Raw genomic sequence first — 27,449 nt, 5'->3', positions numbered from 1 at the left:
TCATTATTCATAGGTGTGGTTTGGGCGTAACGTGAAATAAACCAATCAGAGCGTCATCCAACATTCCCTTTAAAAGCAGGTGCGCAAGTTCCATTATGGATTGCTATTATTATGGCGTATTTACCAGGCGCACGCCAGGAGCGGTTCACAGCCGAGGAGACTGATGTTCTTGTAAGGGCAGTGAAAGACAGAGAAGTTGTGTTGTATGGGGATGGGAGAAACCCACCCAAAATAGCGTCGGTTAAACAGGCGTGGGAGGAAATAGCCACAATTGTTTCATCGATTTTTTTTTCCTGGTTCCTGACGGACAAACCAATTTGTCAGATGTCCTTATATACATATATGACCTCAAACATGTCTGATCCTTAATTACTACAATTAGCCTGAATAATTTGTAAGCTAGATTTATGCCTATTTTTTCACATCTTCGTGGCACACCACAATGATTTCCGTCATCTCATGTGTTAATATTTTTTAGTGTAACAGTTTATGATTTGCAAAAATAACTGTTGCATCTGTGTAGATTACATGAGCAAAGTGTATGCGCGTTGTGCACGCTATACATTATGGTCAAGCATGCGCCCTTAAAATAGCATAATGAACAACGCGCAACGCGCCACTGACTTTAGACTAGGTTTTTTCTGGTCAGTGGCGCAATTGTTTAATGGAACAGCAAAATAGCACCAGGGATTGTTTGCGCCGGAACACGCCTCCTTTTTTGCGCTGAACCGCCCAGGGAGCGCAAGTTCATTCACTAGTTTAGCGACGTGCTTCTGTGGAGGGAAAAGCGCGCTTTGCGCAGGTGCAAAATAGGAATGACACATGCGTCGGTGTACAAAGTCAATTGCGCTGGGTGCAAGATAGGGCCCTCTGAATTAAATGCTGTTGATTTGAAAAATATGAAGCAGCACATCTGTTATCAACACTGATAATAAGAGATGTTTCTTGAGCAGCAAATTAGTATAATAAAATGACATGTTACACTGAAGACTGGAGTAATATGACTCTGAAAATTCAACTTTGCATCGCATGATTAAAATACATGAAAATACAAAACAGTTATTTTATTTTGTTATAATATTTCACAGTAGTATTGTTTGTACTGTATTTTCAAAGAATGCAATCAAAAAGCAGCCTTGTTGTGCATTGTAACAGACGGTGTGACAACTGAGTAGGGGATCCAAATGCAAGCTTTATTCTGGAGCGTGGTCAAAACAGTCAGGATTAAACACCAGCAAATGACAAAACCCAGCAAGACAGAGAGTAATCTGTAAACAGGCAACGGTCAGGGCAGACAGCCAACAATCACAAAAATGCAAGAATACAGTCCAAAATCAAAAAGACATCACTGTAAACCCGAACGTTGAAATTAATTAAATAGATTAAGTAGTGTATACTCATAGTTTTAGAAAAGGTTCTACTACCTTAATTATTTCAAGTTGGTGTAATATGGTCTTCCTTTTTGAGTAATTTTAACTAATATTTTTTGATTAAATTGAACTTTTTTTGTGAATGAGCAAAACATAAATTAAAAACAACTTAATAGAATTAAACAGTTACATGCTAAGAATGATGAAGTCCTGTTATTTCTATTGTTTTAAATAGAGATTATTTAAAAATAAACTTAATCTATATAGCATATTTATATTCATAATTTCATATAGGCTTGACCGCCATCTTCCTGGACTGATGACCTAATTCAGACAAAAGGCATCAAAAACTGGGAATATATCAGATGCTCTGGCTGAATTTTTTTAAATACATGATGAACAGGTAAATAGATTGTTGCACACAGTTCATAGGTTGAACCAGTGAAACATTGAACAGGTTCAATGATTCAAACAAGCTTTGTGAATTTTGCAATTAGTCCAATTTGTGTTTGCCATTTGTCTGATTGCATTTAATATGTGAACAGGTTATTTGTGGACATATGTGCTGATTAGACTGTTTAAAATCAACTTTGTTCAGTAAGCTCTTCAGTATATACAATTCTGTTTTTATCTAAATACACTGTAAAACCGAAAAGTGAAATTAATTCAATGAAATGAGTTACTGTCACTCAAATAATAATGAGAGTTCATTGGACTTAATTAAAATAAGTTTTGTAAACTCAAAATGTTCAGACTGCACGATTTTCAAAGTAGTCGGGTCACTGTTCTTTTCACACTGCATGACTATATTAGCCAGCATTCAGTCACTGCTTTGTTCACACTGCACGATGGATCGGCGACAGAAGGTTTCACAATGCATGACTTTACAATAGGAAGAATCGCCAACAACTCTGTCTGGCACGCAAACTACGTTTCACAACCAAACACGCGCGAGATGTGACAAGAAAACAACGCGATATCACGCATGCAAGACTGGAGTTCTCTAGTGAGACTTGGATTATTATTAAAAATGGTAGCCCGCAAGAAGCTTGCAGTAAGAATTGCCTGTGCGCTCATTTGCAGCGAAAACAAGAAAAAGAAAATAATATTATGGAGGAGGAAATGGTTGGGGAGACGCGAGGAACAAGGATTGTGTGTTCTTATATCATTCTTGCTGATATTGTGCTCTATAATTCCTCCCCGAACTCCCCGCTGCTCTGTTTCTTGCTCTCTCATTGGCTATCGGTCTTCACCGATGTAGTTTTCAGTCAGAACACTTTTCACACAGCATGATTTTGAATCGCCAACAGGTCCAGATATTTAGCATGCCAAATATCTCACGGGCATTGGTGACTTGTCGGCGATTCTCTCAGATCGGATCTTTGCTCATTCACACTTCGTGATTGTCACGCGCGTGAACGAGCACCGATTTGCCTGTGATTTTGGGCATTTGATGGCGATTTCTCAAAACCTGTCTGCGAGCCAAAAACTGGGCTAAAATCGTGCAGTCTAAACGCGGCTTAAGGTGAACTTAATATGATTGAGTTTTCTAGTTCCCAGCGTGCCTTGCATCAGACAACAAGGAAAATAAATGTAGAAATTAAGTGTTATTTTGTGTATTTTTACATAAGTTGTTATTTAAAGGGGGGGTGAAATGCTATTTCATGCATACTGAGTTTTTTACACTGTTAAAGAGTTGGATTCCCATGCTAAACATGGACAAGGTTTCAAAAATTAAGTTGTACGTTGCAGGAGTATTTTTGTTCAAAAAATACTCCTTCCTGTTTGTCACAAGTTTCGGAAAGTTTTTTTCGAGTATGGCTCTGTGTGACGTTAGATGGAGCGGAATTTCCTTATATGGGTCCTAAGGGCACTTCTCCCGGAAGAGCGCGCGCTCCCGTATATCAGAGCACTGAGAGCACAACAGACATTCCCTGATCAGAGCAAGAGCGTCGCGAAATGTCACAAAAGAAGTGTGTTTTTGGTTGCCAGGGCAAGACAACCCTGCACAGATTACCAAAAAAAAACAACATTAAGGGACCAGTGGATGGAGTTTATTTTTACAGAGGATCAACGGAGTTGTGCAAGTGTTTTTGTTTGTTCCCTGCATTTCGAAGATGCATGTTTAACAAACAAGGCCCAGTTTGATGCCGGATTTGCACATCGTTTATTTCTTAAGGATGATGCAGTCCCAACGAAAAAGGGTCACGATCGTGTGTTGGAACCGCATGCGGTGAGTAAAACTGCTTCAAATATCTTTGTGTTGTTAACTTAGCTATCGGTGCATAAGCACATCAAGTAAACAACATGCGATGTTGTCATCAAACTGCACTTTCCACATGTACAGCTTAAAAAAATAAAAAATAAAAAGACGACATAAAGTGGAACTTAGTAATTTTCCAAAACCGCTAAGCAAATATATACAGTTTCAGTACATAGAGACGTCGTTGCTGCTGCTGCTCTTGTTAAATTTCAGCCTCTGGATCTGATTCTGGATCATAAATAAATGGCTGAATCTGACTGTTAGCCATGGTTTGTTTTGGATGATTGTTTTTTTTTCCTCACGGTAATGTCACAGCTTCCAAACGCTCTCAACGCTAAAGCCTACCCGCGCTCATGATTCTTTAGCTCCGCCCACACGTCACGCCTCCAGCGGCTCGGGTTTTTCCGGGAAAAATCGGTACAGACTATCTTTCTCTTTTGAATATAATAAAACTAAAGACTTTTTGGAGTTATGAAGGATGCAGTACTACTCTATAGGTACTCAAGGTTAACAGGATATTGAGTGAAAACGAGCATTTCACCCCCCCTTTAAAAGTTGTGTTATGTTAGGATTTACATAGTTTTCTGTTATGTTGGTGTTGTAGTGTTACCATTGTGGTGAAGAGTAGAGCCTGTTGTTAGGTTGAGGATGGACAGATAAACTTTAATACTATATATTGCATGTTGTTTGACTATGTACATGCAAGTACATGCAAGAGTCTTTAAATTACATGCCAGTGTACTAACACAGTGTACTAGCTTGGCTAACGTGTACTTAAAACAATGACAACACAAACCAATAAAAATTGAGTTTTGTCAACATAAAATGGTGTGGTTGTGTACTTATTTTTTTTAAGTTATGAAGGGTGTAGGGGTAAAAAACTTCTGCATCACATTATTGAGACAATTAAAGGAAATGCCTTCGTCGCACATTTTGTACGCTGTTTGACCCCCAGTCATTTTTTAAGCTGAATATAATCTATATTTGTGTATGTAATGCTATGTATTTGGAATTTATATTGTGTCTATGTATTTGAAACATTTGAATGGACTGAAAAAGTTAGCTGTAAAGTATTTTTGTTGTAAAATGTTGTTTTGACCATAGTAATGTACTAAATCTAAATCCAAATCTATGTATGCTTAGTATAGAAAAATACTACATACAATTATCAGTGAAGTCGAACTATGTGACACCAAACAGCTTTTCTGTGCAAAGGATCATGGGGGATCAAATGTCCATCAGTTGTACACTTTGAGATCATTCATTCTGAAGGGCCCTTTGAAGTGGCCAGTTTTGAGCACTTCGGTTTGGAACGACCCTTCAATATGGCGGACATAATTGTTTTCACTCTATCGTACCCATTAAATTACCCTATTTAACGCACCAGAAATATGTATATGAGTGCAGCTCAAATATGCTGCATTCCAATGTGCCTCGTTATACTACACCCTTTAAGTTTATGTACTTTTTTGGTGAAAAAAAGAAAGTTCTAACTTTTGAGTGTGTAGTAGAAGAGTAGGCAAACTTTGGGACATACCATAACATCATACAGTTGCGTCTTTAACGGATGCTCTGTCACATATTTACAAACACCCTGTCACTGTAAATTGGCCTGTCAATCATCTTGTCACACTTAACATCATTCACATTTCATTTCACTTCCTACCATATTGGAGAGAAGGAAGCAGAAGCAAATAGATTTGCATGCCGCAGGTCTTCATGCAGAGAACTCATATTTTCTGCATAATGATTCATTTAAAAGTGAACAAATGGATGTTTATAAAAATTGACATTGCTGTTGCAGATGAAATATAACACAGTTAACATTAAATAAACATAATAAAATTAGCCATTAGCATGTGCACGGATCCACACTTCAAAAATCAACCTGGAATAATAGACCATCCGGGGACTTTTGGCATACTCTTTTCAACATACTATGCTTTAAGACACAATTATTCTAATCTCACATACTATTTAGGATGGATAGTCTGAACATTGGGATGCAGGGGTAGTCCTGGTGAGGGGATTCTGGGAAATGGAGTCTGGGGTGAGAAGGTGAAGGAACAGCGGGGACCAGATTTATGTTGAGCATAAGAGACTTCTGTCAAAAACATTGTACAAATATTTTAACGACCCCAAACATTTGAAAATGAGTATGTAAATATATAATATAAATATTTCAAGCAAGTTTTTAAAGCAAAGATTATTTTCTTTTAACAAAAAAAAAGTTAATTTTTTGATGTATTTGGTTTTAATTAAAAAAAGGAGTTTGAAATAGGAGAAAAAGCCTGTTAAATGCAGACATGCCTCATTTGTATAATTTTTATTTATTTATTACTTCCTTTCATTTTGTCATGTGTTTCTTATGCTCTAAACATTGAAAGACATTTCGTTGAAACCCAAAAGGTTAAACTGATTGTATTGCTGCAAATATATTGTGTTTCCATCTCTCCATTCAGAGTGTTAATAGACTCTCACTGCTGTTGTCTCGAACGGATTGCTGTGCCCTTTGTATTTGCTCACATGCGGCTTTGTTTTATTTTATTTATTGATGGATCACTGAGCATGCTGTAATGAAAAACTCTCCTTCTGGGCTCAGCAGAAGATGTGTCGTTCCCAATTTCTCATTCATGGTCTTCGTTCTGTGCGTGCAAGACTTTAGACTGAGAGAACAGTATTGTTAGCTAAAACATGGTCCCTCTTCAGCACTAGAGCCTGGAAAGAAGTTTTATGTGGGTCTCCTTACTTGTGACTTACAATGTTTGACTCATTCCCACATCGTCTTAATTGTCATGCTTTTTTTATTTAAGCAATATCACACAAAGAAAAAATACTGTTTTACTGATGTGCCTACTCTACCTTTAAGATGTTTTCGGTGGTTGCTAAGCCATTGCTACCGGGTTAATAAGGTAATCTTGGGGGGTTGTAGGCCATTGTTATAGGGTTACTAAAAGAGGGATTGGATTTGTTCAACATTTTATGGCCCTACGTCCAGAGGTGGACAGTAATAAAGTACATTTACTTGAGTGCTGTACTTAAGTACACTTTTTAGAATCTGTACTTAACTTGAGTATTATTTTTTCTGGAAATGTATGACTTTAATTTCACTACATTTGAAATACAAATATCGTACTTTTCACTTCACTTCATTTCTTTCAAGGTCCTCAAAGTAGAAAGTGGTTTCTATGTAGCAGACAGCCAGTATAGGTTACGTAAAGTGATTTCCGCATTTTATGAACACTGAAAAGTTGCAAATATATATATTTTTTCAACAATTTAATAAGAATGAATTAATATTGTGGTATACATTAGACAAATATTGTCTAATTTAGCAAAATCGAGTAATGGCTGATTGGTAAGTCTAATTTGAGTTGTCACTCAAAAGTCTTTCAAGAATTCTAAACTTGTTTGAGTTGAATTGGTTGACTATTATTTGATGAAACAGCAATTTATCAGTTTTGATAATGTTGCATACATGTGCAATGTTTTAAATTTGGGATTTGTGTTACATTCCCATTTGTCTGCCACTGTAATTGAGTTTTGTGGGTGTGCCGTCTAATTTACATACTGTTCCAAAAACCTTGATTCTCCCAAAGTAGATGCATCAAAAATTCATAAGGCATCGTGAAGTATATGTACTCCGGCTTTTAAAAAAAACCAGCAGCCAATCAATTTTAAAAGAAAGCCAGAAAGAAATGCCTCTGAGAGAAAGAGAGAGAAGAGCCTGGCATCGCTGCTGACCTTTTTAATGTTTCACTCTAAAAAGTCACACTTGTTTGTAAAGGTCTTCAGACTTGACCTTGCTTGACTTGTTTATAAAATCTGTGTTTTTACCTCCAGCGACATTTTCACTGCTATTTGTTGTTGAAGTTTGTGCTTCCTTCTCTCCCGTGTGTTCATTATTGATGAAAGCGGAGTAGAATTTTTCTTTTGTGAATTTCCTTTTGTTTCTTTTCCTCTCTCGATCTGTGAAACAGTATGAATAAAAAGCATGTGCGGCTGTGCTTCTGTCACTGAATATTTTATTCCCATTACAAAGCTGCCAGAGGCATCCGGTTATGAACCATTCCCTCCATGTCATGTTTTTGCTTGTGTGTGAAAGAGAATGCAGAACGTTCCAGTAGTTTGTTGTATTTTAGCTTCGGTTTTCTTCAGTGAGCCTGATTACAGCATAATCAAATGATCACCTCATCTACTGGTCTGTAAACTATTTTTATTCATTAAATTGATCAAAAGTGACAGTAAAAACATCATCTATTTGAAATAAATGATGTTCTATCAAACTTTTTAAATGGAAAAAAAAAATTCCACAAAACCTTTAAGCCTTACAACTGTTTTAAACATTGATTATTATAAAAAAAAAATATTGAGCAGCAAATCAGCATATTAGAATGATTTCTGAATGATCATGTGACACTGAAGCCTGGAGTAATGGTGCTGAAAATTCAGCTTTGCTTTTATATTCTAACAGAAAACCATTATTTTACATTGTAAATAAGAATAACATTTAACAGTTTTACTGTTTTTACTATTTTTGTTCAAATTAAGCCTTAATGAGCATAAGATAATTTTTTCAAAAACTTGAAAAAAAATCTTACAAGCCCCACTTTTGAATGTAGTGTAAACCATTGAACATTTTAGCATTTTTTGTCTTGCGGTGTACATTATGCAGTTCTTTTAATGACCAGTCAGATAGTCTTGATTTAATAGTCAGATCAAGTCTGGTTTTTGCCAGTCCTGGTCGGTCTTTCTAAAATGTTTGTAGTCAAAATCAAGTTACATTTCATGGTTCTTGATACCACAGCGAATCCAATATGCTATTAAATGACTCATTTATTTAATTGTCGAATGATATAAATATAACCAAATTAAATTCAAATTATGGCATGTACACTTCGATTAATTTTCATACTCCAAGTGTTTGCAAGTAATTATTGAAGTAAACTGTAATAAAGAAATTAAATGAAGTTCAGTCAGTGGTTTTCTCATTTTCTTGTGAGTTTTGTTGACTGAATGATATTAATACCATTACAGCCGCAGGCTCCATAAAACTAAAGTATTTTAAAACAAAGCTTTTCCTTTGTGTTTGTCATTTTTAAGACCTTAGGTTATTCAGACATTTAACCTTAGATTATTCAAATACTGTAGAAAGACCAGTATTGTTACACTTTTTATAGGTGCTTGGAATCAATGCATGTATTTTTGACATCTCCAGTCTTAGCTAATCAGTAGGCCAGTTTGTGCTCAGATGAGCAGGTCTCGTCTTGTCTGACCTGATCTGGTTTGGGCTGGTCTGTTGGCGTCTCAGTGTGCAGCTCATCAGAGGCTGTCAGAGTGAGATCAGGGCTCTGCAAAGCAGCAGCTCAGCTGTTTGAAAAGCATCTCACTCCTCTACACGCTCTGTTCCTCTCCAGCGACCGACTCTCTTTCTCACTTTCTCATGCACTCAGTGCCTTTGAAGTCTCTCCAACCCTCCCTCCTCTTGTTCAAGACATGCACTTCTCCTCCCCTGTGACTTCAGTGCGGCTCATGGGTGTGTTTCAATCTGCTGCCCAGTTCAGTAGTCAGCAAACTGCCCAGGGAGTCATCATTTCCCATTTCATAGTCTCACCCAATGTAAAGAATGTATTGTGCACTGAAACAATCATTTTCAAGAGATTATCCCAGTGCACTGTAAAAAAAATTATATATATCAAAAATAAAATTCAAAAGTGGTGAATATATTTAATTGTGTCCAAATACGATATATATATATATATATATATATATATATATATATATATATATATATATATATATATATATATATATATATACCGTATTTGGACACAATTAAACATATTCACCACCTTTGGATTTTATTTTGATTTATTTTATTTTTTTATTTATGCTCCTATTTGATTAAATATAATATAATATAATATAATATAATATAATATAATATAATATAATATAATATAATATAATATAATATAATATAATATAATATAATATAATGTTTATTTCAATTACCAAAAATAATTTTAATAATATTTGTTTTGGTTTTATATCAACACAGGTAAAGAATGAATTCCTTAGTACAACTTTATTGTTATAACACCTAAAGATGGCATTTATTTATTTATTTTTAACCAAGAGAATTGCTATTGTTGCTGGCACCAGTTGAGCCTTAATTGAGATCTGTGATGTTTTTGTGCCAGGTATATTTACTCTAATTGTAAATCATATCTCTTGTAGATAATATTTAATTATTATTATTCAAAATAAAGTATTTAGATATTTCGCTTTTTGAAATGTAATGTACAAAGAGATATTTAATAAGAAACCTGCATGCCTGAAAATGAAAATTTCACCTTCAAGTTTATTTTGGAGAACATTTAGGTCCGAACAACATTGGACCCGTTTGAGTATTCTAGAAAAAATAAATTATACAGGTTTGGAATGACAAAGTGGATACTGACAAATGGAGATGAACGGATCTGATTTAGTTTATCAATCAATCAATCAATCACCTTTATTTATATAGTGCTTTAAACAAAATACATTGCGCCAAAGCACTGAACAACATTCATTTGGAAAACAGTGTGTCAATAATGCAAAATGATAGTTAAAGGCAGTTCATCATTGAATTCAGTGATGTCATCTCTGTTCAGTTGAAATAGTGTCTGTGCATTTTTTACAATCAAGTCAATGATATCGCTGTAGATGAAGTGACCCCAACTAAGCAAGCCAGAGGTGACAGCGGCAAGGAACCGAAACTCCATCGGTGACAGAATGGAGAAAAAAACCTTGGGAGAAACCAGGCTCAGTTGGGGGGCCAGTTCTCCTCTGACCAAACGAAACCAGTAGTTCAATTCCAGGCTGCAGCAAAGTCAGATTGTGCAGAAGAATCATCTGTTTCCTGTGGTCTTGTCCTGGTGGTCCTCTGAGACAAGGTCTTTACAGGGGATCTGTATCTGGGGCTCTAGGTGTCCTGGTCTCCGCTGTCTTTCAGGGCAGTAGAGGTCCTTTCTAGGTGCTGATCCACCATCTGGTCTGGATACGTACTGGATCTGGGTGACTGCAGTGATCCTCTGATCTGGACACAGACTGTATCTGGTGGCCACAGTGACCTCGGAACAAGAGAGAAACAGACAAATATTAGAGTAGATGCAATTCTTCTAATGATGTAGCAAGTACACCGGGTGTTATGTGAAGTGTTTCCGGTTCCGGTTTACCTAATTAATGCAGCCTAAAAATCCTTTAACGGATTTGGATATTAAAAGCATATTAGTATGTTATGTGTATGCCAGGTTAAAGAGATGGGTCTTTAATCTAGATTTAAACTGCAAGAGTGTGTCTGCCTCCCGAACAATGTTAGGTAGGTTATTCCAGAGTTTAGTCGCCAAATAGGAAAAGGATCTGCCGCCCGCAGTTGATTTTGATATTCTAGGTATTATCAAATTGCCTGAGTTTTGAGAACGTAGCGGACGTAGAGGAGTATAATGTAAAAGGAGCTCATTCAGATACTGAGGTGCTAAACCATTCAGGGCTTTATAAGTAATAAGCAATATTTTAAAATCTATACGATGTTTGATAGGGAGCCAGTGCAGCGATGACACGACCGGGCTAATATGGTCATACTTCCTGGTTCTAGTAAGAACTCTTGCTGCTGCATTTTGGACTAGCTGTAGTTTGTTTACCAAGCGTGCAGAACAACCACCCAATAAAGCATTACAATAGTCTAACCTTGAAGTCATAAATGCATGGATTAATATTTCTGCATTTGACATTGAGAGCATAGGCCGTAATTTAGATATATTTTTGAGATGGAAAAATGCAGTTTTACAAATGCTAGAAACGTGGCTTTCTAAGGAAAGATTGCGATCAAGTAGCACACCTAGGTTCCTAACTGATGACGAAGAATTGACAGAGCAACCATCAAGTCTTAGACAGTGTTCTAGGTTATTACAAGTAGAGTTTTTAGGCCCTATGATTAACACCTCTGTTTTTTCTGAATTTAGCAGTAAGAAATTACTCGTCATCCAATTTTTTATATCGACTATGCATTCCATTAGTTTTTCAAATTGGTGTGTTTCACCGGGCTGCGAGGAAATATAGAGCTGCGTATCATCAGCATAACAGTGAAAGCTAACACCATGTTTCCCGATGATAAAAATGGGTGGCTGCTAGATTGGGAGCTGTAGTTACAAAGTATAACTTCTCCAACACATGCTCTTATGATACGTGACAATTCACTAAATACTCTGCAGTAGTTGCCCTGCAAATGTACTGTATGATTATAAGTGCCTAACCCTGCCGTTTGGAGGTCAAATGTTTTTGCGATCAGGGCATTAAGGGCAGCTCTCCACATGGCAGCTGTTGCAGTGCTGTCATTGCCGATTCCTCTCTCTCCAGCGCTCTTTCATCTCCATCTCCCGCATGAGTGTTGACAGTTACGTCTAGTGATGCTGCAGGATAAGAGATGATTCTCCAGGGCCCAGGGGTTTCGCTGAGCCACGAGGAGAGAGATAAAATTAGCCCTAAGGAAGGGGAATTGGAGACTTTGAGGTGTGAGAAAAGGGGAAGCCTTAAAGAAGAACAGTTCCTTCAGGGAAACAAACAGCGTGAGACATGATAGACACAAAGAAGAAAAAATCTTCGGGCTTGTACCAGGGCCGTGCAGAGACCTTTGGAGGGGCAGGTGCTCAAAGTATAAAAGGGGCACATGGAACGAGGCTTTAAATAGCGTGGTTCAAAATAGCAATACAGCAATATATTGTGAAGCATTCCTTGCCGATTTGCGTATCGATATGGATGATTATGTATTGATATGGCAGCAAATGCTGTGATGCAGTTTTTAAAAAGAAAAAGATTAGAAGAGACAATTTTAAGTTTAAAAGTAAAAAAATAAAAATTATTTCCACCTAATAATAGCTCTGGGATTAGAAACTGAAATGTCTTAAATTGTCCCAACCTGAAGGCTTTTTCTTCTCTGTTCTACAGAATAATTAAGAACAGCTGTTATAGTAAAAACTACAGAAAACACTCTACATTTTCCTCTTTCTCACCAGCCTCTGTCTCCTGGCTTGCTTACCTGCTCTTTCTGTCACTTGTGCGTCTACATTTGCCTCTTTTTCTTCCTCTATCTCCATCTCCTCATCTGATCTATTACTTTCCACTCTCTGTCCATATAGGAACAAGGCACAATCTACTATTTCATTATCAATCTATTATTTTAACCATCACTACTATTCTTGCACCTAATCAATAAGTCCACCTTAAATATTGATACAAAAAAATAAACAACTGAGTCATGCTATGAAAGCACTGTATAACTTATATAGGCATATGTTTTATTTAATTTTCCTTTTTATTCAAAACAATTCCAAACATGCTTAATATATCAGGAAATATCTCGATTCTCAAACGTATAAGTAAACGCGTTTTGCACCTTTATAGATTGTTATTTGATCAATAAATGGAAAGGTAGTGTAATCTATTTACTACACATAAAACCCCGACTTTTTACTTAAGTGCCATATCTTGCCATAAAATATTTTTAATATGACTGAATTTGCATTTAATGTAAATTTTAAAAACAATATTGTAAGTTACTTATTTTAACACTTTCATTTTTCAGAGAGTAAAGAACATTTACATTATCAAATAACATTTTCATTCAGTTTAGCCAGAGTTCAGGCACTCTCAAAAACGTCTCAGGTTACGAATGTAACCATGGTTCCCCTGAGAGGGAACGAGACACTGCGTCCTCTGAAGGGACACTATGGGGAACACCTCGTCGTGACCCGTGTCTGAAGCATACTTTGAAAAAACGCCAACTCGTTGGCCGGCGACAGCGTCTGACGTCACTACCGGCGCGACTATAAATAAGCGACCGGAGAGCACGTCATTTATCTTCTTCGTGAAGCTTGCGTCCGAAGCATGGCAAGGGATCTAGAGGACGCAGTGTCTCGTTCCCTCTCAGGGAACCATGGTTACATTCATAACCTGAGACGTTCCCCCTCAAGGGAACTTCGAACTGTGTCCTCTATGGGTCGCTTTGGGGAACAGTATACCCACGCCGCCATGCTGAGGGGAGCGCAGGCCAGACCATGGCGAACACTAAGTACCAACTCTACCATTTCTAAGGGAGTTGCCCCTAGGACGTTTAGACAGCTGTCTGTGACACTATCCCTTACGGCCAAAGGCCTAAGCTACATACCCAATTTAATTGATCAGGCCCTCGACCCGGGGTAGAGCTTAAAGGCTTGGAATAGGAAGGATTCCTTTAAAGGGATACGGCTAAGAAACCAGTATTATACAAGGTCTTGCCTGTCACAAAGGGGCTACCGTTTGTAAAAAAATTTTCCGAAGGAGCTGTCTCAACAGAACCCTGGTAGCAAAACCCTGCTAGATAGGTATTCAAGGATACCTGAATGGAATGGCGCCCAAGATGAACGGGGCTTTACACCAACTCAAGAAAGGGCACGAAGCAATCGCGCGAAGCCCTTACCATAAAGGATTTTTAGAAAGAACGCAGAGCCTTAGCGTGCGAACTTACCACAGAGTGGATTTCAGAAAGTGCGCAAAGAATACACGTGCACACTTACCATAGTATGGATTTTAAAATACTGTTCTAGGGAGGGGTTCTCGTGGCACTCTGAAGGGGAAAAAACAGAGAACACCATCAAATGAGAGGAACTCTGAATTCAGAGTAGCGTACTAACACGTGACCCTTTTCTGGGAAAAGGTCACCTGATCAGCTGAAAGGCCCTCGCCTTTATCCAGGTCCCTCAGCAGGTCAGCCTGATAGGCCTGAAGCACCGCCATAGTGTGCAATGAAGCCACAGCCTGACCTGCTGCTGCGTATGCTTTGCCATTTAAGCGGGATGTATCCTGGAGGGGCTTAGATGGCAAAGAGGGAGATTTAAGAGAGGATGTTTCCCCCACAGAGAGATAGCTAGCCAGCGTCTCTTCTACAGGGGGCATCTTCTCATAGCCATTTTCGCGCATGCCCTCGATGTTAGCATAACTCGTATGCTGAAACCGATGGATGCGAGAAGAAAATGGCCTCTTCCATTCTTTCTTGATTTCCGCATGTAAATCAGGCAAGAATGGAAGGCTCACCTGGGCTGGAGGGCTATGGTCAGATAAATAACGCTCATCAAGGTGACCTCGCGGCGTTATTTTGCTGGTCCGTTTCCATGGCAAGTTTAACTTTGCTGTGGCACGATCCATAACCTCTAACAGCTCCTCATACGCAGGGCAGGAGGATTGAGAAGGCTCAGCCTCAGCTTCTTCACCAACCTCAGACATCTCCTGCTCTTCCTGGGTAGAACCCAGCAGAGCACTAACTTCAGTATCAGAAAGGGTTAATGATAACACGTCTTCCTCCTGAAGTTCATTCTCGTCCGCCGCCGAAGAGCGAGAAAGGGAAAGTCCCTCTCTAAACTCTTCAACGAGGTCCACCTGTGATCCCCACGAGCTCATTCTCCTCTGTGCCTCAACAGCGGCGGGTCCAGAGCCGCGGGAGACAGATGGCTGTCCCTCTTTCCTCGAAAAGAGAGACAAACGAGAGCGGAGCTTTTTCATGGAAAAACGCTCACAGTGCACGCAGATCGCCCCCTCAAGGACATTGCGCGCGTGCTCTTCGCCCAAACAAAAAACGCAAAGACTGTGTGTGTCATCCGGTGTCAAATAACGCTGACACGGATGCACGCACTGTCTAAACGCCTTGCTAGTGGAAGCCATGATAACAAAAGTAAAGATCGCTCTTACCATGGTCGTTTCTCAGACGCACACTTCAAACAAAACAGTCAAATGAAGACGAAGAAGATAAATGACGTGCTCTCCGGTCGCTTATTTATAGTCGCGCCGGTAGTGACGTCAGACGCTGTCGCCGGCCAACGAGTTGGCCGTTTTTCAAAGTATGCTTCAGACACGGGTCACGACGAGGTGTTCCCCATAGTGTCCCTTCAGAGGACGCAGTTCGAAGTTCCCTTGAGGGGGAACTCCCATTACAATCACTGAAGCACTTTATATTACATTATGCACATCAGGGTTTTTTTTTAGTTTTCTCTCTCTCTCTCTCTGAAGAAAGAATTCGCTAAATAATTCAGTCAGCGAGCAAGTGAGCAAAAACACCGCGTTTCATGATGACTCTTTTGCACGTCTCCGATTGGCCATTGCATTCGCGCAACAGAACCGTTGATTGGTTATCATGAAGCGTTGTACGAAAGTCTCTGGCTCAGCGCCAGCCAGCTAACACACAACACAGATTTGAATTTAGCAGCTGATGCTGAACGATCTAATCACAACATTGTGATTATATCAAATATATAAAAAATATTATTCTGCTGTTTTTTTGGGGTTTTTTTTGGTCGTTTGGAAGCTGCATTTAAAATCAACTTGGCTCAGAAATCTTTGAATGGGCATGACGCCTCTGCCCTCGATGCCTGTGAAACGTTTCTCCCTCAAACAGCACGCTAATGTTACTCTGCACTACAGGCTACACGTGTTCTCACATCGTCACGTCGTTCTTGTAAAATAATAATAAGTAAATAAATATCAAAATCACTTCGCTGAGAATGAAACACCACTTACCAGCTTCCGCGGTGTTGAAAATAATATCCTCTGACAATTAAAAAATGCGCGTGCAGCGTGACGAATCGTCCCTGTCTGATGAGGAGGTCGTCGTCGTCAGGTCAAAGGTCATGTTGGTCATCTTATTGACGGCTAAATTATTATTCAAAATTGTACTAATATTTAGATTGGGCATGAGCAGGCATTCACAAAAGGAAACGTTATGGCAAAAAAAAATTAGAGGAAATTTTGCTTTGACAAAAGGGCACTTTGGGCACCAAAGAGCAAAGGGGCAGGTGCTCAGGCACCCAACACCCCCCCCCCCTGCACGTGCCTGTGTAGCACCATCCCTCTGAGATATAGCAAATGCAGTATCACATAGTTTTTAATTAAAGCTTTTAGACCCTTATAGGGCAAAACATTACTCTCCAAGGTGCTTTTTTTGTCAAATGAGTGACTTCATTTGTTAAGAAGAGGGTGAAGAAGAATGGATGAGGATGGAAACAGAGAGAATGGGATCATTAAAGAGAGATGCTTATCAAGAGACTGATGGGAGAGTGAAGAGAGATATCAAAGAAGGCCAATGACATCGAGAGGGGTGTGAAAATTAGAAAAGAAAATCAGATATAAGAGAGCAAGTTTTGTAGAGAGAAGAGAGATTAACAATATAAACAGCATGGTTTAATTAGGTGTAAAGGCACAGTAATCCAGGCCTGGAGAAGGACAGTATTTTATTGTTTAATACAGATGTGTCAAAGCCCTGTAAGGACAAAAATAAGGAACTGGGATATTTTTCAAGTCGCCTAAGTAACCTCAAGTAAGCATTATAAATGGTGACTCCTTGTCTAAGGTCCATATTCACATACAGCATTAAGTCTGTCAGCAAAAATGATACCCCACACTGAATTATGGTCACAAGAATATATTATTTGTCTATGATGTATATAATTTATTATTTAAGTGTGTATTTAAATGTACATGTATTATATATGTTTTGTATTACTTTAAAGGGGTGTATATAAGTTTTTCGGTCTGTTTCTCATGAGAGATTTGGTTTTGTACTCAAACTGCACATATGATTCATTGGATTCAGTGATTCATTAAATATAATTATAAAAGCAAAATAATGATTAATATTGATAATAATAAACAAAATAATCAGTGATAATACTAGCTATTATATTTAAAAACAGAGTATACAATAAAAATAGTTATTTTATAGTATAATTAAAAATACAATTCCAGTATAAAATTCATTTTTTATTTTATTTTACAAAATCATCTTTTTCAAACCTATAATCAGCAAGCTTTTGTTCTGGCGAGTTTAGCGCTGTCCAGTGATGCGAGGAATGAAACATAATTTTTACATTTCTGAAACCGCTTTCTGGAAATCTTATACAATATTACAGTTAGTTGATCTAAAACAGTGATTGCACATTAACAGCTGTCAACAATGTCAGTTCGCAGATGAGCGATCTGAAAATATTTATATAAGTTAGCGCATTTTTATTTTAGCGCTTTCTGAAGGGAATAAAGCTGCATTAAAAAAAAAAAAAGTTCAGAATGACAGTTGGGAGTTTGAGAGTTGCCATGACGACTGCAGCGCATCTTCAGACAACACAGTGAACTTATTGACTAAAAAAACAACGCTTCTGTCTCGTTTGCTCCCTAAGGTTAGTAAAAAATGATCACACTTCAGAGGGAAATCTTTCTTAATTTACATATTTATCGTACTTTAATTTGAAAGCGTCTGACTATTCATATATTTGTTTCTGAATACTGAATACTGTTCTTTAAACTGCCTAATGGCCGTTCTCACAGACAGTCTCTGTCGGGGTTATAAGAGTGAGGAAATCATTTTCTGTAGGAGAAAGGGACAGGTTTAACATTCTGCTCAGTAAAGTAATCTTATCTTCTGGGTTTAATGGAAATGGAGTCAGAGTCAGTCTGTTCTTGCAAAAGAGAATGAGAAACATTAACGTTACTGCTTCGCGGTATTCGCTTATGTGTGTGTCCATAGACTGTATAAAAACATGGACGTGGTGTCCGTGACGTCACCCTGAGTGTCATGAAGAGCGTATTTGACATAGACAGTAAAAGAAATGGACACAGCGACCCCATTGGAACTCAATTGAGACAAGTGAAGCCCATTTTTAGCGTTTTTTAGCACTTCCGTTTCTGACGCGCAGACTCAAACGAAGCTTGACGAGTCAGCAACCTGTCTGACAGATGTAAATCTTCTAAATGGCTGTGCGTGCAAACTGCCATCGTTAATCTTGCAGAGACGGTGAGCTTGAGCGGGGAGTTCTTTGTCGTGAGTGAGCAGGAGTAAGTATTCTGATTAATTATTTTGTATAGTATTTTAAAATGTAACGCCAGTACGCCATATTAAGTTAATTGCCTGCGAGCTTATCCTCCTGTCTGTACGGTAATGCGACAGAGAGACTAGTGGTTATGACGCAATCGTTAGCCTATTTTTTACAAAAACTGTTTATACGGGCCATAATGTAACATAGAAGTTAATGGAGCCCTTTATACATTGTCGTGTATCTTTAGAAATAAATAATGGACAAACGGAGTCTTTAAACGCCTCAGATGTAAAGTTATTCGCTGTCAAAGTGACGCCAAAATGAATGGGAGTCAATGGGAATGCTAACGCAAGTGAAGTTCTGCTAAAAGATGGCAGCCTCCACCCGACTTCAACTTCCGGTCGAGTTCCTTGCCCCCTGGTATTTGAAGCTCAAAAACTGCATAGCAAGCCGTCGCCATCTTGGCAGCGCGTCACCTCGCTACTCTCCCGGAAAATCGAACGTGGGCAAAAAGGCGGGAGCTGGTTGCTGAAGCCACGCCCACATAGCACGACAGCTGTGACAGCAGCGGCAATCCACCTGTCACTCAAGTGACCACGCCCTTAATTAAGCCGAACTTTAAAGGGATAGTTCATCCAAAAATCTAAATTATGTCATTAATAATATACCCTCATGTTGTTCCAAACCAGTGAGACCTGTTTATCTTCGGAACACAGTTTAAGATATTTTAAATTTAGTCCGAGAGCTCTCAGCCCCTCCATTGAAACTGTGTGTATGGTATACTGTCCATGTCCAGAAAGGTAAGAAAAACATCATCAAAGTAGTCCATGTGACATCAGAGGGTCACAGTTAGAATTTTTTGAAGCATTGAAAATACATTTTGGTCCCTCTGAGTTCAAACAAACCAATATCCCTGAGTAATTCATTTACTCAAACAGTACACTGACTGAACTGCTGTGAAGAGAGAACTGAAGATGAACACAGAGCCGAGCCAGATAACAAACAAAAGACTGACTCATTCTCGAGTCAAGAACCGGTTGCATCGATTTTTGGATCACCAGTAGATCTTTCGGACAGTTCGATTCAATAAACCGGTTGAAGAAAATCGTTTACCGTTTCTTTTGCACTCGACGTAATGGCGTCATTTGCGATGATTGTCCTTGATTCAAGCCTTCGGTTTACCCGCGCTCATAAGACTAGCACAGAATCAGTTCAGAATCAATCACCAAAAGAATCAGTTCAGTTCAGATGCTCTGTGTGTCGGTCTGCTTCACGCTGAATCACACATGCGCAGTATCATCAGCTCCTCGGTTCTCGAATCAGACGCATCTGACAGAAACGGTTCTTGACTCGAGAATGAGTCAATGTTTTGTTCGTTATCTGGCTCGGCTCAGTGTTCATCTTCAGTTCTCTCTTCACAGCAGTTCAGTCAGTGTACTGTTTGAGTAAATGAATTACTCCGGGATATTGGTTTGTTTGAACTCAGAGGGAGTGTCAGCCACATTAAAAAAGTTAACAGCTTAAGTCATTTGTGGATTAATGCGTATTAGAGATGCGAACCGTTTAAAATGATTCAGTTCAATTTGGTGAACTGGTTCAAAAAGAATGATTCGTTCGCGAACCGGATATCACAAACTGCTTTGTTTTGAACTCTCTCTCACAACAGACACGGAAGAGAAGACAATGCTGAATAAAGCCGTAGTTTTTGCTATTTTTAGACCAAAATGTATTTTCAATGCTTCAAAAAATTCTGACCCTCTGATGTCACATGGACTACTTTGATGATGTTTTATTACCTTTCTGGACATGGACAGTATACCATACACACAGTTTCAATGGAGGGACTAAATCTAAAATATCTTAAACTGTTTTCCGAAGATAAACGGAGGTCTCACAGGTTTGGAACAACATGAGGGTGAGTCATTAATGACATAATTTAGATTTTTGGGTGAACTATCCCTTTAAGGCTTAAAGTCCGAGTGAACCGGAAGTTGCAAACGACTTTTCTCCAGTGTTGTGACATTTCCTAGAGAAACGGAATACTAAATGAGGAAAAATAGTGGGCGTGGCTTTATTTTCCGACTAGCATCTGATTGGATCTAGAAAAGTAGTTAATGACAGATATCTCACAAACCCCATTTCGTGTTCTGTCCAATTTTTGAAGCACATCAAGCACATCTTTGACCTCTCTGTTATCTCTCCTTCGTCCAAATGTAAAAATTCGACCCATCTTGACCGTAACGAGGGAATTTTAGGGAATGGGAAAAGTGTTTAGTGAGTGCAACAACCAAAAATACACCTCCTCACCATCTCTCCTTCCACACCCTGTCTATGCTCGCAAACACGCAGGCAGCCTCCTACTGTCAGTTGGAGAGGCATGGTTACGGATGCGAAGCAGACACCCAAACCATCAAACCTACGTCATCAGGGAAGGTCCTCCAATGCAGAGGGGAGGGGCATTTTCAGATTTTTATTAAATAATTTTGTGTGTGTGTGTGTGTGTGTGTGTGGATTGACTTGCATGGATGAACTGTTCACCACAAAACGATAAATTTAGGCAAACAAAGTAAATATGGTCTATTTCTATTTCAGTTGGACTTTAATATAATTTAAACAGATGAGTTATAAAAAAAATTGACCCCCCTCACAGTTCTCATGAAGGGCATTATTAGCAATATAGACAAACATGTTTTTTTCCTGCTGTAAAGTTGGGTATTTTAACATTGGGAGTCTATGGAATTGACTCCCTTTTGCAGCCAGCCTCCAGCGGCCAGTTGATGAATTACAGTTTTAGTTACTTCCTCGTTGGCTTCACGACAGAGAGCGGAAGGTTGCCGCTCTACAATAAGTTACTGTGTCTTGTAGATCTTGTAATTTTTGGTCCGTTTTTCTAATTCCAATTCAACTTCCTGTGGAAAAAGAACCAATTCTGAATGTGCTTGTGTCTTTCGGTTCTTCTTTTAGTATTCTCAGAACAGTGCATCTTATTATTAGATTTCATTTCAGTAGACATGCTGTCTTGTGTCAGTGAAGGAGAGTTGAGGGCAAGTGAAGTCTATTTTCTAAATATCTAGTAGGATAACTGAAAGGTTAGAAAAAAGAAACCCTGAGAAAGTGATCAATAAAGTATCAGCATTGTAGGGGACAAGTTATTTTATATCCCTGGTTGCATCAGAGAGACTGTCCCGGTAATATGTGGAGGGTAAGTAGCTTTGTATAAAAGTGTCATCTAAATGACACATGTAATCTTCCTGTTCATCTGGATCTCAGGTTCTGAACTGGTCCGAGCAGAGCTAGAGTAGGTTCACACCACACAAAGCCCACCAGTGTTGTATAATCAGAGCACAATGTGGAGGCGCTAGACTTCTTTACTGTTTTTTAAAACAGTAGTATTGTGAAATAACTGTTTATTTTTAAATGTTTTTTTTAATGTAATTTCTTCCTGTGATGCAAAGCTGAATGCAAGGCAGTCTTCAGTGTCACATGATCCTCCAGAAATCATTCTGATATGCTGATTTGATGCTCAAGAAACATTTCTTATTATTACAATGCTGAAAACAGTTGTGCTGCTTGTTTGCCTTCCCCAGTTCAGCTGGCGTCCACATTAAACCTTCACATTCGCATTTACCAAACGTCATTGAGGAAAGTCAGCAGCTGTGCTACTTTCCAGTCAGCAGAGCTGTGGCTTGTTTTTGCCTGACCTCCACCTGATCCAGATCAATGAAACGAGGAGCCAGCTGAAAGGAAAAAATACAATCTGTACTTTCTCTGTGCACCTGCACATACCCATACTGCAGGGTATGGGGAAAAGGACAATGATGAGTTTTTAACTGTGGGCAGATCAGTTCAGGTAAACCAGTAGAAAGCCAAGAAGACTGCTAAAAACCATTTAGGAAAAGTTTTTTTAAGAAGAATGATTACACTAATCTGACCTTGACTTATGTGGAAATTCTCATCTGTTTTAAAGGGATAGTTCTGTTATCATTTACTCAGCCTCATGTCTCTCCAAACCACTTATGGCTTTCTTTTTTTCTGTAGATCACAAAATAAGGTTATCATTGTTAATTAAAAGTATAAGTAAACCCCATCTAAAATTAAAACCAGACATGGGGACTTGTGACTTGGTGACTTGGACTCGAGTCGACTCGAGTCGCTATTTTTAGGACTTGAGACTTGACTCGGACTTGGAAGTTAAAGACTCGGGACTTGACTTGACTTGAGACACGATGACTTGAATGACTTGAGTGTTAATCACATCATGTTTTCATTTTGAATATAAAATATATAAATTATTTTTTTAAATAAAGTTGATTACTCAGCTGGAGCGCAGGCTGAGAATAGCGTCGTGACTGGATCAGGACACTATCATCAGTCATGCCCTCTCTACCTTACACACACCACGCCCACTTAAATCAGATATCACATCACATCAACATGTCAGCCTGAGAGGTACAGAGGGTCATCGCTTTTGTCTTCAATAGTTCGCGCCTAAAAACGCGTGGAAAACGCTAGTCGCGCCGCTTTCTACTTCTTTCCAAAGCGCTCGGGCAGAAGTGCTCCTGGGGCGTCTGTCGTTGCTAAGCATCCATGACACACTCTCTCTCAATGAAAACGCGGAAATTTCAGCAAAGGATAAATGGATTTGCAGCACTAAAAATCGCTCGCAGTAGCTGTGCTACTAAATTCATTTCAAAATGGCAATCCATATACAGCTATGAACAGCTGTTCCTTCATCTTAGCTGAGCTTTCAACGTTGATACGAGAAAGGATGAAGCTGATTGGTTAGTTATTGTCACATGACCTGCGGTGCGCTTGCGGCATTCTGAAAAGTTTAGATGTTGAGCGCGTTGCTTCCATTATGAGCGCGCATACCGCGCGCCTACATTGGAAATAACGAACTTGCGCACACTGAAGACGTGATGTGAACGGCCCCTAATGATCCGCTAGCAGGCCGTAAAAAAAACGCATTCCAGGGGCGGCGCTAGGGTTGGGCTAAGGGGGCATAAGCCCCGAATATTTTGTTACCTTGTCTTTCTCATAGAGCAAAACAATCAATCAGAAAAACAAATGTAGCTGCCGCGATTACCCAATCATGACAAGTGCATATTACATACATATATATATATATATATATATATATATATATATATATATATATATATATATATATATATATATATATATATATATATATATATATATATATATATATATATATATATATATATACACAGTACAGAATATAAATATGACGTATTTTCAGTTGTTTCATACTTTTTTGTTATGTACAGTACAGACCAAAAGTTTGGACACACCTTCTCATTCAAAGAGTTTTCTTTATTTTCATGACTATGAAAATTGTAGAGTCACACTGAAGGCATCAAGGGCTATTTGACCAGGAAGGAGAGTGATGGGGTGCTGCTCCAGATGACCTGGCCTCCACAGTCACCGGACCTGAACCCAATCCAGATGGTTTAGGGGTGAGCTGAACCGCAGACAGAAGGCAAAAGATCCAACAAGTGCTAAGCATCTTTCAGGGAACTCCTTCAAGACTGTTGGAAGACCATTTCAGGTGACTACCTCTTGAAGCTCATCAAGAGAATGCCAAGAGTGTGCAAAGCAGTAATCAAAACAAAAAGTGGCTACTTTGAAGAACCAAGAATATTACATATTTTCGGTTGTTTCACACTTTGTTATGTATATAATTCCACATGTGTTAATTCATAGTTTTGATGCCTTCAGTGTGAATCTACAATTTTCATAGTCATGAAAATAAAGAAAACTCTTTGAATGAGAAGGTGTGTACAAACTTTTGGTCTGTACTGTACATAACAAAAAAGTATGAAACAACTGAAAATATGTCATATTTATATTCTATACTCTGAGAGAGAGAGTGTGAGAGAGAGAGAGAGAGAGAGAGAGAGAGAGAGAGAGAGAGAGAGAGGAGAAATGTAACAGTTTAATGTTGTATGTAAACTGTGTTTGAGAGAGAGAGAGAGAGAGAGAGAGAGGTGTTCAGAGAGGAGTCTGTTGGATGTTTAGTTTTATGGACTCAATGTTGAAAATGTAAAACATTTCAAACACTGTTGGCAGAAGTGAAAAATAAATAATTTTAGGAAGTTACAATTTTGTTTGATTCCATGATGTATTTTACTGAACATGAGTATTTACAATGCAAATCCAAATTATTTTAATTTACTGACAGTTACTTATATCTTGTTTTTTAACTTTATTAAGATCAGATTCTGCAGGTAAAATAACAATATTAAGGTGACTTGACTTGGACTTGACTTGACATAGCTTGTGACTTGACTTGACTTGACTTGCCCAAGAAAAAAATACTTGGGACTTACTTGAGACTTGAAGGTTAAGACTTGAGACTTACTTGAGACTTGCACATGTGTGACTTGGTCCCATCTCTGATTAAAACGTTAGTAAAACTATTAAAAAACATTTTTTTTTTAGTTGAAATAAAACTAAATTTAAACACACTAAATATATAAATCAAATTAAATATGTACAATTGAATAAATATATAAACTTAAGATTATTTTATTCTTAATGCAATGGCATTGTTTAGTTTAAGTATTAAAATAACTAATACTAAATAAATAAAACATCATAAATATTATATAATCTTTTTTTTTTTTTTTTAATGACAAAACCCAAACCAAATTATTACAACTTCAACTGTAATTAAAGGGAAGAAAAATATCAAATGTAATTCAATAAAACTGTAATAGTATATCAGTGTTAATAAAAAAGCACTAGCAGGAGGTCCACAATGTTTTTTTCTTCTTTTCCATACTGTACAAAGAAAGTATACGGTGAGCAAGGGTAGTCAATCTTCAACCATGACAGAAACACCTTTAAAAATAATCTTAACAAATTTGATATTTATATTTATAATTGAATATTAATATTTAATATTTGTACCAAATATGACTTTATGAGATGACAGAATGTTCATTTTTGAATGAAGTGTCCCTTTAAGACATTTTAAAAACTGAGAAGTAAAGTCTATTAGTTTACTATCAAACTCTAAACATGTGAGTCATTTGCTGAGGATGTGTTCAGTGTATATGTGCTGATTAAATACATATTTCCGGCTTAAGTTATTTTTTATCCTGATCTCTGACTTTGGGCTCTCTGAGAGTTTCTGGATGACAGTTTAAAATCAGAATGCGCCTGATAGTTGTAATATCTCTGGCAGTCGGATGCTAACTTCATCCTTTGGAATCACTGAAGGATTGTGGACACTGGAGACTTCTGTTTGGCAGGATGTGAAGGCAGATATAGAAGCCTTCAGTATGTTTTCCCCTCTGATCTAGAGTTAGACCGGAGTAAAAGAATCACATACACACATACACGTCAGGTGTTTGGCGTTCCCTTACCTCTCAACACTAGTTCATAATATATGACTTCTTGAAGGCCTTTTATCAGTTCCTTCTCTTTGTGTTCGTGTGCTGGTCAGCTGCATAGTTTCACATTCCATTTGCTTTTTGACAATACAGTATATCAATGCTGATTTTCTTTCTCTTTCTCTGTTTGTGTCTCTTTTTGCAGCTGTAGAAATGGCGATGAACAGCATCCTCAACCCTGATGACATTAAGAAAGCCCTGGATGTATTTAAAGGTGATTGTGACCTGCCATCCTGAATACTCTTACTCTAAAATATGGTTTGAAAAACTGAAAAACAAATAGTATGCAGAAAGAATCATCTTTAGAACTGATGTAAATATAAGTGTCAATTTTTGTAAAACCACCTTTTTTATAGAGTGTTTACACAGAGAGCATTTTTTCACATATATTCATATATTAATTCATATATATATATATATATATATATATATATATATATATATATATATATGTGTGTGTGTGTGTGTGTGTGTGTGTGTGTGTACATAAACATGAATTAAAAAGAAATGTGTATATATATATATATATATATATATATATATATATATATATATATATATATATATATATATATATAAAACCTGCTAAAAACTACTAAACATTTAGGGAAGGGCTAAAGTGCACCACTTTAGCTGGATTTATAATGTAAATGACAAGCCAGAGCATCATTGCAAATTGGAAAGCAGCACAATAATAGTTTTATCTTTTTAATCTTGTTTTTACAATTGTTGGAAGCCAAAATAGTATTTAATATCCTGGTTCTTTTTATTATAATTTATGGTTATGGAGACTGTGGCTATTAAACTAAAAAATTACAAAGAAGCACCACAAAAGTAGTTCACATGACTCATGCAATTTGACTGAAATCTTCCCGTCATACTTGGCTAATGCAACATATTTGATTTGAGAGCCAACGCAGAGGGCAGGTTTTAAGACATCCAAACCATAAGTCTGTTCATTCAGTCTGTTTACTATGATATGACTTCAAAACACATAAAATAGTGTATGGGAAATAGTATAGTATTAATATAGTATAATAATAGGTTATGATACATTTATGGTGCTTGTTTTTGTTCTGTTTGAAGCTTGACAGTCCCAAACTCTATTTACTTTCATTATATCAAGAGAAAATTCACCTTTTTTGTTTAACAAAAGAAAGGCATACAGGTTTGGAATTATATGAGTGTGAGGAAATGATGACACAATTCCCTTTTCCATGTAAACATTTCCTAGTTTCTGGACAAAACGTCATTCATTCTCTCTCTTTTTGTGGCTTTGTAGCTGTTGACTCATTCGACCACAAGAGGTTTTTTGAGATGGTCGGACTGAAGGTGAAGTCAGCTGATGATGTGAAGAAGGCATTCCACATCCTGGATGCAGATAACAGCGGCTTTATCGAGGAAGAGGAACTTAAGTAAGATTACACCATTTCTACAGTACAAAAAAACAAGCTTGTTACCAGTAAAATTAGTCATTGAAACTCTCAAAGTTAAAGGCGGGAACACAATACATTTGAAA

The 27,449-nt window shown here is 37.8% G+C and overlaps 1 protein-coding gene across 1 annotated transcript in view; it reads left to right on the top strand.

The window, feature by feature from the left end:
- Positions 1-27,449, top strand: part of LOC127946192 (parvalbumin-7-like) — a 45,335-nt gene that overhangs the window by 16,830 nt on the left and 1,056 nt on the right. The window contains exons 2-3 of the mRNA XM_052542577.1: positions 26,076-26,144; positions 27,213-27,345. Coding sequence (XP_052398537.1) covers positions 26,076-26,144; positions 27,213-27,345 — 202 coding nt within the window. The remainder of the gene's footprint in view (positions 1-26,075; positions 26,145-27,212; positions 27,346-27,449) is intronic.

This window comes from Carassius gibelio, chromosome A3, assembly GCF_023724105.1.
Source record: "Carassius gibelio isolate Cgi1373 ecotype wild population from Czech Republic chromosome A3, carGib1.2-hapl.c, whole genome shotgun sequence".
Lineage (NCBI taxonomy): Eukaryota > Metazoa > Chordata > Actinopteri > Cypriniformes > Cyprinidae > Carassius > Carassius gibelio.
Note: the sequence above shows the minus strand (reverse complement) of the source record. Positions and strands in the feature narration are given on the sequence as shown.